General features: G+C 32.9%; 1 protein-coding gene across 2 annotated transcripts in view; it reads right to left on the bottom strand.

Moving 5' to 3' along the window:
• Positions 1–11,593, bottom strand: part of myo7aa (myosin VIIAa) — a 100,861-nt gene extending 89,268 nt beyond the window's left edge. Inside the window, exons 1-2 of one of the 2 annotated variants that reach the window (XM_087291456.1) lie at positions 11,433–11,593; positions 3,339–3,402 (exon numbers count right to left, since the gene is read on the bottom strand). In XM_087291456.1, the coding sequence (XP_087147582.1) occupies positions 3,339–3,356 (18 nt within the window). In that variant the 5' untranslated portion in view covers positions 3,357–3,402; positions 11,433–11,593. 2 annotated transcript variants of the gene reach the window in all.
• Positions 11,594–12,203: the final 610 nt, after the last annotated feature.

Below are 12,203 nucleotides of genomic sequence, written 5' to 3'. Positions count from 1 at the left end.
GCTAGTCAATCCCACTGTTAACTAAACCGTATCTGCAGCTCAGTCTTACCTGTACTAGTATGGTACAGCGGTAACTCAGTCTGCGTGCTTTTATATCCATCCTTTCACTTCCATGACAAACACATCCAGAGTATCTCTAACCTCAGAGTTTAACGTGACATAAACGTGACATAAAGCCTCATAACAGCAGCGGAGAAAAGGAGGAGAATAAGTGAATGAATGAATGAGCTGCTCCTGTCAGAACATATTAAACTCACACAAAGCAGACGAGAACAAACCTTGAATCAACCCAGCAAAATAACCCAGCAGAACTGCAGATTTACTGAAGCTAAACTCACAATTCTTGCAGATGTCTTAAAAACGGGGCAGATGGGGCTGGAAAATCTACAAATATGTTGTTTTTTGTATTCTATGTATTGTAATTTATGTATATACAGTATAATGTTTAAAGGGGCAGCTACACAAATGCTTGCCTAGCAGGTTGCATTTATGTAAAAATAAATAAATAAACATTTTGTCTTGCTAACTTAAAATCTGAAAAATTAATCAATTAATTAATTAAAATAATAACACAATTTCAATATATAATTACTTAAACTAAAATTAAAATGAAGATCAAAATTGTATAAAAATAAAATGATTCGATAATTAAATTACACATTTTCAAGATACACACAAAACACAAAACAACAACAACAACAACAACAATAATAATAATAATAATAATAAAAGGACATCCTAATTGATAAAACTAAAATATAGAACTATAAATAACCTTAATAAAGAGTGAAATTGTGTAAAAATATTGTTTCCCTTTGGCATGATGTTTATTTTTAAACTATAAAAATATAAATAATTTTAAGTGACCCAATATAAAATTATATATTATTATAACAATATTGCATAAATAATAATATATAATTTTTAAAAAATAATTCTATTAAATTCTATAAACTGAATAAATAAGTGTAAATAAGTTACAAATAAACAACAAAATAAAATGTTAAAAATAAACTCATTCAATTGATTTTGTTGTGTCGTAACTTGATCTTAGAAAACGAAAGTTCAAATGAAATACCTATTTAACGTTTTATACGCACAGCTAGTGTTTTTCAGACAATGTTGATCTTCTGGTGAAAAGTTTATGCGACTATTATCAATTTCATAACCACCAAAGGCCGGCCCTTGCTCTTAAATGTGAGTCTGTTCTGTGCTTTTGCTTTGTTCAGGCATGAAAACACTTTGAAATAAATATAAAAACGGCGGGATTCCCATTCTTTTCATTACATGTGCCTTCGCACACTTTAATGCAATACTGAAAACAGTCATATAGCGGTGCGTGACTCAGCTGACGCGCTCCATAGTGATAAATAGACGCTGTTTCCCAGACGGATTCTGTCTGCGATTTGAAGCGGAGCAAAAGTCTGGGTTTTGGGTTTGTGTTTGAACAGACATATACACATAATTAATAATAATAAAATCTAAACATGTCAGTCTTGGTGGGGTTTTTTTCAAAAACAACTAATTTTGTCCTAATTGAGCATAAAAATTAGTAAAGCAATCAAATGCTTTCATTACAAAGTTAGATATGTGCATTTTTAAAGTGACACCTCTGTTATTTAATGTAATCAAACGAAAAATCTGAATGAGTGCTCTTTAATCAGCATGTGTAAGTTTTACGGTAAGAAAAATGTTAATGAGATTAACTTGATTCTACTTCTTTATAATATCTATTAATTTAAAACAAGCTGAACTGTTTGCTAATTTATTTTCTGCTAATGTATACTATTTATTTTTTATTTTTTGTTGCAATTAATAAAAATAAAACGTATTACTGACCATTTAACTGTTTATTTACGTTGAAACAGCTTCAGAACACATTTAGTAATTTGGGTGCATTTGTGTCAGACTCATCGTTTCAGAAAGGCTTGAATAAACTACAAATACAACAAATAAACTTAGTTCCATCCATGTCTGTCTCTATCACTGACTGCTGTTTATCTGGCATAAGGCATGATGAGAAGCAGACATGCACATGGGAACAGTGGGCGGGGAGATGCAGCTCATTTGCAATTAAAGCCACAAGCTACAAAAACAGCTACACTGTACTCAGACAGCAAAATGGGCAGATTATGGAGGATATAATGAATTATCTGAAGGGTTATTATGAGCTGAAATATTACAGACACATTCTGGAGACACCAAAGGCTTATCTTATGTCTTGTAAAAGAGGTAAAATAGGTGCCCTTTACAGAAATCTGATCTTGAATGTGGCAATTTCGTATGAGATGACAAATTACCGGAAGCACTGGGGCTGGCTAACTGAAATTAAAAGTCCATGTGCATATACCCCATTCTAGAGTTGTTTCAAGACAAAAAAAAAAGTCTGAAGGCCTCCAGAAGAGCACAGACGGACACAGCAGTGCAGTTTGCGGAGCTGATCAGATTAAACATAATGAGTTAACAGCATTTACTCTGCTTTATTTCTGGACACACTGAGTGTGTGCGTGCGTGTCTGTGTTAAATATGCGTGGTGTGTGAGTCTGTGTGTGTGTGTGTGAGACTTCCTGCGTTAAATATGCGTGTGTGAGTGTGTGTGTGTGTGTGTGTGAGACTTTCTGTGTTAAATATGCTTGTTTGTATGTGTTAATTGCATAAATACATGTGCGTGTGTTAAATGTGTGTTTGTGAGTGAAACGTGTGATTAATGTTTGTTGTGTTTGAGTGTATGCTTCTGTAAAATATGTGTGTTGTGTGTACTTTGAGGGTGTGTTTAACTGTGTGTGCATTTGTGTTAAATATGTGTGTTGTGTGTACTTTGAGGGTGTGTTTAACTGTGTGCATTTGTGTTAAATGTGTATGTAAATGTGTGTGTGTCTTTCTGTGTTAAATATGCGTGTTGTGTGTGTGTCTTTCTGCGTTTAATATGCGTGTTGTGTGTGAGACTTTCTGCGCTAAATATGCGTGTTGTGTGTGTGTGTGTGTGTGTGAGACTTTCTGCGCTAAATATGCTTGTTTGTATGTGTTAATTGCATAAATACATGTGCGTGAGTTAAATGTGTGTTTGTGAGTGAAACGTGTGATAAATATGTGTTGTGTTTGAGTGTATGCTTCTTTTAAATATGCGTGTTGTGTGTACTTTGAGCGTGTGTTTAACTGTGTGTGCATTTGTGTTAAATGTGTGTGCAAGTTATAACTGTGCGTGTTGTGATAAATGTGTGTGTGTGTGTTCATGACTAAATGTGTGTGTTGTTTATTAAGTCATATTGTGTTGTATTGTGTGTAATATGCGTGTATCCACAGCAGAATGACCATACAGTATGCGTGCGTGTGTGTACCTGCTGCAGTATGACCATGGTGTGTGTGTTTCCTCCCGGACATCAGACGTCTCACACCAGACCCCTAAAACAAACACACATGAATTAGATTTATACGGAAAGAATAAACACACACACACACACACACACACACACACACACACACACACAATTAGCTTAAAGAATCTGGTGAGCAGAAACAAAACACCAAAAGCAGGAGCAGCAAATTACAGCTCATGAGAGAGAACAGTGTGTGTGTATGTGCGGTGTTAAATAATTTAGCTATGGATGAACTTCCTCATGTTTCCCTTTAACACAGACTGACCTCTGACCTGCTTATACACACTCAAACAGCAACACAACACACACACCCTCCGACTGTTACAGATTTGACCATCAGTGAAACACTTGTCAGGCTTTTATACATATTTTTAATTCGTTTTCTTTGATTCTACTTTCATTTTAATTTTAGATCAAGTTTTAGTGTTTTATTTATTTTACATTGTTGTGTGAAAAGTTTTATTTAAATTTTTATATATTACAGGTTTGTCATTATACATTATTAGGCTTTTATTGTGCTATGCTTTAATTGTAATTGCATTTATTTTTTTTAATATAGTTTTTATAATCATTATACATATATTTAATAATAAATGTAATCAATTTTTCTCTCAACTTAAATTAAATTTAAATAATTTTGCATTTAATTTGCATTTTGTATTAAATTTAAATTATTTTACTCTTATTTTTCACTTGGATTCAATTTTTTTGTTTGTTTCTCCTACAATTTATTTTTTAATAAAATCAAAAAAATCAACAATAAAACTGTTTTATAATCATTAATTTCAGTTTGGTTGAGGTTACATTTTAAATTAAGTTAAGAAAACATTTGCAAAAAATAAATTTCAATTTTTTTCTTATTATTACATATATATTTTTTCTTATTGTATTATATTTTATTTATTACGTTGTATTACAATATTTACATATTATATTTATTCTCATATTTCAGTTAATGTTGATTTTAAGTATGTGAAATGTAGTATTTTCCTCTTCATCAGTAATAACAGTGGTCAAGCTCTGTTGTAAGTCTAGCTGGTTAATCTGGGCTGGACACGCAGGCCGATCAGGATAAATGTCTGAATGGAGCAACATGCACATGGACATTAATATTTTACTGCCTAATTACAGCAGCTGACGTCTGCAAATAAAGGTCACACTGTTGGGATGAACGGGAGCAGAGGGAGAGCCAGGATATGGGTTAAATGAACAAAACTTTTAAATAAAAATGACTACAATGTTTTTAATATTATTGCAATTTTCTTAAAATATTTAGTTGAAGTATTTTAAATAAAAATAAATGAGTAAATTAATTTATTTTAAAAAAATGGCTAAAATGTAATAATAAAATGCAATTAAACTAACAATTGAAAACAAAATCAAAAATAAACATTAATTCATGATATTAATAAAACTGATGACAAAATCTCAATACTACAAAAGAAAAATAAATAAAAAGTACACAAAAAGCAAGAAAGTTAATCAAAGAAAATGTTTCAAACTCAAATTAAAATAAAAAGGGGGACATTTTAAATAAGTTGTACTTTTGTTATTTAAAATAAAAAAAAAGTTGAGTAAAGTAAAATTAGATGCTAATAAGAAAAAATCTAATAAAAAAATGACAAAAACAGTAAAACGACTAAAACATTTTTAAATAAAATTGGGGAAAAATATTATTTATAATTTTTTGACCAATATTGTCTTGAAATGAAACATCTAAAAATAGATAGATAAATTACGAAAACTGTTATCATTTTAAGTTATTGTAAATTGTACATTTGAATTGCTGTAAATTGCAATAATAATAATAATCATCACAATATTAAAAGTTTTATTTAAAAACTAAATTCATGATAATAATCAGATTAAAAATAGAATATTTTTTCTATAAAACAAGAAAAATATAGAAAAATGTACACAAAAAAACACAACAAATACAAAAAAGCAAGACAATGATTAAATGAAATTGATTAAAACTCTAAAAAAATAAAATAAAAAGGGAAATAAAAATAAAATAAAAACAATAAACTTAATAAAACAATACCAGTATCTCAATAATACAAAAAAAGACAAAATCAGGAAAACCTCTATTAACTTCTATAAAAAATAAACACCAGTGTTGTGTTTTATATCCAGTAAAGCCAGTGCAACAGCTAAACTAACATGATAAAGACTGAACAACACAAATAAGTATGAAAATAATCAAACTGTGACCTTCAGACTAAAACAAACCCAAAATTCAGATGGTGATGAATTTAAAACAAACCATAAGACCGTACAGTCATTATCATGAACCAAAGACGATACAGTAGATACAGTATAAAACAAGTACGGAAGGATCAGAGCAAATTAAGAAGATCTTAGTCCAAAATCCACAGGGTGCCGCTCTGATCACGACAGCACAGATTCGAGAGTCTTAAAATGATCTCCAGGCGGATCCTGTATACGGCTCATCCTGTACTCATCTAAACTTTAGTGCAACCGTCACGATTGCCTCAAAGTAAACCACGGTCAATTTTCTGATGATTACCGTTCCAAATGTTCATTATCATTAAAGTTCCAATAAAATTTAAATAACGTTTTTTAGGTGTTAGTATCAGTATGTTAGTCTTAAGGATATTTATATAAGCTAGTATGCTCCAAAATAGTGACACAATTCACATTTAAAAGATATAAAGGTGGAAGTTTGTCACTTCGACTTAAATAGATTGACGATTTTTTTTTTATTACATTACTTAAGTTTCTTATCAAATCTTCTGACCAATCAAATGCTCTCTAGTATCTGACATGCCCCGCCCCCTTCAAGATCCTTCTCAGTGGCTGCATCTGAAATCGCCTACTACTGGAGTATGTACTATATTTGTATTTAATACACAACCTTTAAAAAAATATATATACTATAGAGTATAAATATGAATATGAATGGAATTCAGACATCCGTCATATGTCATTATTATACATGATCTATCCTGGTCAATTATGTGGTAAAGTCTAGATAGTGCAGAGCTGCAGATACGCAAATCCATATAGCATTTTTTTGTGACACTTTACAACAATAAATAATATTTTTACATTACTGTGACGTTGGGTTTAGGGTTGGGGTAGGCGTTAATAAAATACAATTTAATAGGTAATTTAATAAATAAGAAATAGTACTCAGTACAACTACTGACTGTGATGGTTGGGTTTAGGGTTGGGGTAGACGTTATTAACAATACAATGAATGGGAAATTTAATAAATAATACCAACAATTCTAGTTAACTTCTGGTCGCAAAAGTATCTGATCTAGCAACAACCCAGTTGCGTCGCTTCACTCCCATTTATGAATTCTCTTGAGGTGCATCATGGGATAGCGTAGTGTCCATTATGTACGCCTTTTTAAAATTTCGCCAGAAGTAGTAGGTCATCCGGATACGTCTCGCATACTGTTTTTCGAATTCTATGAATTCAAGACACACTACTCTGCTCGCGTACTGATTTTAGAGTACTATATAGTATGGAAGTATGAGATTTAGATTAAAGACCTATCTTTTTAGTAAAGCATACACTTAGCTGTATAATACATGAATGTGCTCCATGCTGGTTACTGCATCTTGTTTATATACACTATGAACAGCAGCTACGCTAATTATTCTCTTTATTCTCTATTTCTACCTGGGGATACTCATCCCGAAGCCCTCAGACTATGCAGCGTCAGTGATTTGATCCAAGACCAGCGACGAGATGATACCAAGGTTTCCATATCCTGGATCCAGCCCGTATCCTGAGCAGCTGCTGTGGTGGTCATGGAGGAGTGGAGAGCATGAGACTGATTCCTGTGATGCTCCAGGGACAGATGAGTCTTCGCTGAGGTTCAGCTTCCAGCTTCTAGCCTTTGCCAATGAGACTGCAGCTCTGCACAAGACGTTTGGCCAGCAGAGAAATGGAAACGGTCGTGCCCAACCGAGTCTGGTTTTTCTCAAGGTTTTTTTTCCCTTCACATTTGACAATTAGTGTAGTTTTTTTATTTTCTTCGCCGCTGTCGCCACTAGCTTGCATGGTTCGGGATCTGTAGAGCTACGCATCGATGGATTTGCTCTTCAGTGTTTGGACTCTCCATTGTGATTATTAAACCACACTGAACTGAGCTAAACTGAACTGAACTGAGCTAAACTGAACTGAACTTAAACTCTGAAAATTTAACTGACACTGTTTCTATTTACTATGATCTTTTATGTGAAGCTGCTTTGACACAATCTACATAGTAAAAGCGCTACACAAATAAAGGTGAATTGAATTGAATTTCAGACGCAGCCCTGGAGTATGTGCTACATTTGAATTTGAATTTACCAAACAACCATTAGAAAAGGGTGTACTATAGAGTATGAAAGGAATTCAGACATCCGCCATTTATCATTATCACGAAGATACATTCAGGGCTCAACAATAAGGACTGCCCGATGGCCCAGGGCCAGCGTGAGAGATGCTTGGGACAGTAGACAGAATCGTTGCTGGCCCGATCGGGGCAGTGCTGCCTTGTCACTAAATTTAAATAGACGGCAACATGACCGAAACATCAAATTATGAGGCTAAAAGAAAACGTCTGTTTCTAACGTTGTGGAAACATTTAAATGAGTACAGCACGAAAAAAAAATTTGAAGTGATGTTTTGCATAGTTTGTCGTCACTTTTAAGTCAGCCACCTTTTGTTTTGGAATAAATTACCTGCGCATTTTCCATACTGCTATGTTTTACTGCTAAATATTTTTACATTTTTCAAACATTCAAATTCTGCATTCACATACATTATTTCGTGACACATTATTTAATATATGTGGCTAATAAATAGCAAGGGACTACACTGAATGAAAATGAATGAAGAAAACACACACAAAATGTACATGAAATAATACAAACATAAGTAAACATATCAAAATGCAGGAATCCATGTTTAAGTTGCCAGTAAAATTCCATAACGCTATAAACTGTACTTGTTATTTCTTCATTTTAAGTTGCAAAACTTATGAAATAAGTGTGTGTGACTTTTTAGATAACATCAGGACATTTTAAAACCATAATAGTATTGATAATTGTGATCATTTTGGTCATCACTATAACCATAAAAAATAAAAATAAAAATCAAACGTTACATCTCTATTTAATTTGAACAGCAGATAGGCTATTTATGCTCAGTTAAACTCAAATATTTAATTCAACTGCATATTAGAAATCAAGTTTATTTAAATTTTCATTGGTTTAATGAATAATGAGAGTATGATTGACAATTTTTAGCAGATGCGATACAAAACAAACGGTTACAAGTTTGCATTCCTGCACCGATGGATGACGATGACAGACTGCACTTATTACTCAGTGCTTGAGCATAAGTGTCTATTAAAATACAAATATAGCGAGTCTGTCTAATTTTACATAATTTTTAGGCTATATGTGTAGATTTAAACCCATATCTTATAAGAAAAGCGTCGTGTGAACACTTACGGCGTCTGCTTGTGGTCATTCAACCGCTGACTGAATATATTTGCCCGCGTAGAATTAACGGCGCGATTGTACATTCAGAATGGTTTGAACCATTATAGGGGTGATCACATGTATATTTATATTATCTATTATTTTAATTATTAGTATCATTATTTAATATATATATCAGAGCATGCTAATTCGACTAATTAAATAGCTGTATCATCCACAAGTCTCGGTTTGACGTCCTTCAGGGGGATCAAGCGTTAATATGAGGTCAAGCGCCCCTGTAATTTGCACCGTTTATACTGACGCTACACTTTTCACGACAGAACCCGTATTTGTAGTGGCTTCGGATATCAGTGCATTATTTATTCGATGTTTCTGACTGCAAACTCAACCGGAGAGCAAAATCTGAGTAAAACTGAATGCTGAGAAGCAAGAAAAGCTGCAAACATCAGCATCTGTGTGTCGTCCTTGAGGAGAGACAGACAAAACACTCAGATTTCACTGCATTCACTCATTTCTGGATGAATACTGCTGTGAAGGACAAGAGGAAATGGGACAGTAAATAAAGGAAAGTAATGCTGTCTTGTCATTGCATTCGTAAACATACATATCCATATGTATTAACATGCTAATAAATGTATATATTTATAATTAATAAGTGAAGTATGATTTTATAACTATATATTATTGATATGATTTTATTTTTTTATTTAGTTATATACTAAATGTAGTATGCAATTAGTTATATAAAGCAAAGATTAATTATTAAATCAGTAATAAAACTAATCAGGCCCATATATAGCCAGGGGGGGTTGGGAAGACCTACCCCTCAATGACAAAGGTCCAGAATTTGTTCCATACACGAGCTCATTTGTCTTACTTTTACTGGTATGCCTTCAAAAACAGTAAAATTAATCCACACAAAAAAGCTTTAAGACCAAGCAGAATCCTATATAAAAATTAATTTGAAAACTAATTTGGCTATTTGTGTTATTCATGAATTTTCAATCAAATCAAATGCATTTTTTTACAAGAAAGTGAAGCTCTTTTATTATTATTATTAAGTTTTAATTTTTTATTTTTCAAATAGCCAAATTCTGACTGAGGACAGTTGAATGTTCTGGCCAGTTTGTTGGCTACAGTAAGCTACAGTTTTTAATCTAAAACTTTAACAGAGTCCTATTTTTTGTAATGATTTATGATGTAATAAATTAGTATTTTAAAAATAAGTATTCATTCATTTTTCTTTATTCTAAATCTTTAGGAAATATTTTGGTACATTAAATGTGTCATTATGATGACGGTCTAGCTAATCCAGCTAAAGATAGTGCTTAAAATGTCACTAAAATGCAGTATTTAAATCTCATAAAATGTAAATGAGGTTAATAATTGCAAAAAGATCCACATTTTTAGAAACAGAACCACCACTTATACCAGGCTGGCTACCGGCCTGAAGTTATTAAAGAAGTTAAAAACAAAAACAAATAAAAACTACAAAAATCACGAAAAATTACAACAAAATACAACAACATAATAATTACAAAACAAAATAGTTTAAATAAATATGCAATTTTAAATATATAAGCTCATAAGTACTGTTGTGAGAATATACAAATACTGATGGAAAATGAATAATAAAATAATAATAAAATAAATAAAATAATAAACGAAAGATAAAAATAAACTCTACACTTTACAGGAATAGTTAGGGGAAAAAAATGTCAAAGACAATTAAATAAATAAATGTAAAATACATATGAAGGTGATATATAAACTATAAGCAGAATACAACTAATTGTCCCATCAAACAGAGTAAATAAAGCACACACACACACACACACACACACACACACACACACACACACACACACACACACACACACACACACACACACACGTTTGTTTTTGTGAAAAGTGGGGCGATTACATAGGTTTCCATTAATTTTATACTGTCCAAACCGTATATTGTATTGCCCTCACCCCACCCCACCCCTAAACCCAACCATCACAGGAGATGTGTGCAGCTTTACTCTCTGATTAAACTCATTCTGTAGGATTATCTAAGCATTTTGAGAAATGAGGACGTCATATTTCACCTCCTTTTTGTAATACCTGTGTCATACCCATGTCATTATACAGATTTTTGTCCTGATGTCACAAAAACACGTACACGCACACACACACACACACAAACCTTTTACTACACAATTAATTATGTACTATACAATTAATAAAACAAATAAAAGCACTATACAATGCTTAAAAGCATTAATAAAAGCACTACAAAATAAACTTCAACTGATTTGAATATACTTAATGCTTCAAATAAATATGTTATAAGTTATGATGTAATAATTATGCAAATGCATGGATGTGTTAAAATATATATACAAAAACAAAAATGCCACACAGTATTAAAATAGAGCATGAAATATAAAACTGATTAAAGTCTAATATCTTTTCAATGAATAACATAACAATACGTTACATATAAATTAGTGAGATAGGTTTGTGGAAAAGGAGAAAAAGCTTTCAGTAATGAGATTTAAAGCTGAATAAACAGAGACGGGAGCAGACGGTGTCACTCACCACAGTGCAGGAATGACTCTCTCTCTTTTCCCCCCCTCTCTCTCTCCTCAGGTGTGCAGAAGAATCCACACAGGTGTGTCCCGATGAAGATGAATGTGCAGAGGAACTGTGCGTGACTGTATGTGTGTGTGTGTGTGTGTGTGTGTTGTCTTCTGCTGTGTGAGACGGTTATCAACTCTCTCCTCATTCACCAGCACTGATCCTCACAGGAGGCAGGGGGAGGAGCCAAACAGATGAGTGACAGCAGCTCAGCGGGAGACGCGCACGCACACAAACAACTCGTATAACAAACACATCACACACACATAACGGAGACAAACAACACACTCTTTAATGCACACACACACGCGCGCACACTCTCAAACACATCACACAAACATAACACAGACAAACAACACACTCTTTAATGCACTACACACACACACACACACACACAAACACACAACACTCGAACACATCACACACTTACTCACAAACACATGTACATTATAACACTTAACACACTGTCAAACACAGGCACACACTCACTTAGAAACACACATATAACACACACACACTCAAAAACACAAACACACAACATACTTTCTCAAACACATTACACACACAGTTTCAATCTCACACACATACAAACCAAAAGATAACACACCACACAAACCCACTACCCATCTCTAACACACACACATACTATATGCACTCACAAACACTCACTCACACAAAACACTCTCATACATGCATACAACACACACACACAAAACACACACACACACACAC

Source organism: Danio rerio, chromosome 18 (genome assembly GCF_052040795.2).
Source record: "Danio rerio strain M-AB ecotype USA chromosome 18, GRCz13ab, whole genome shotgun sequence".
NCBI classification, from domain to species: Eukaryota; Metazoa; Chordata; class Actinopteri; order Cypriniformes; family Danionidae; genus Danio; species Danio rerio.
The sequence above is the reverse complement of the archived record's forward strand: the minus strand, read 5'-3'. Positions and strand labels throughout refer to the sequence as shown.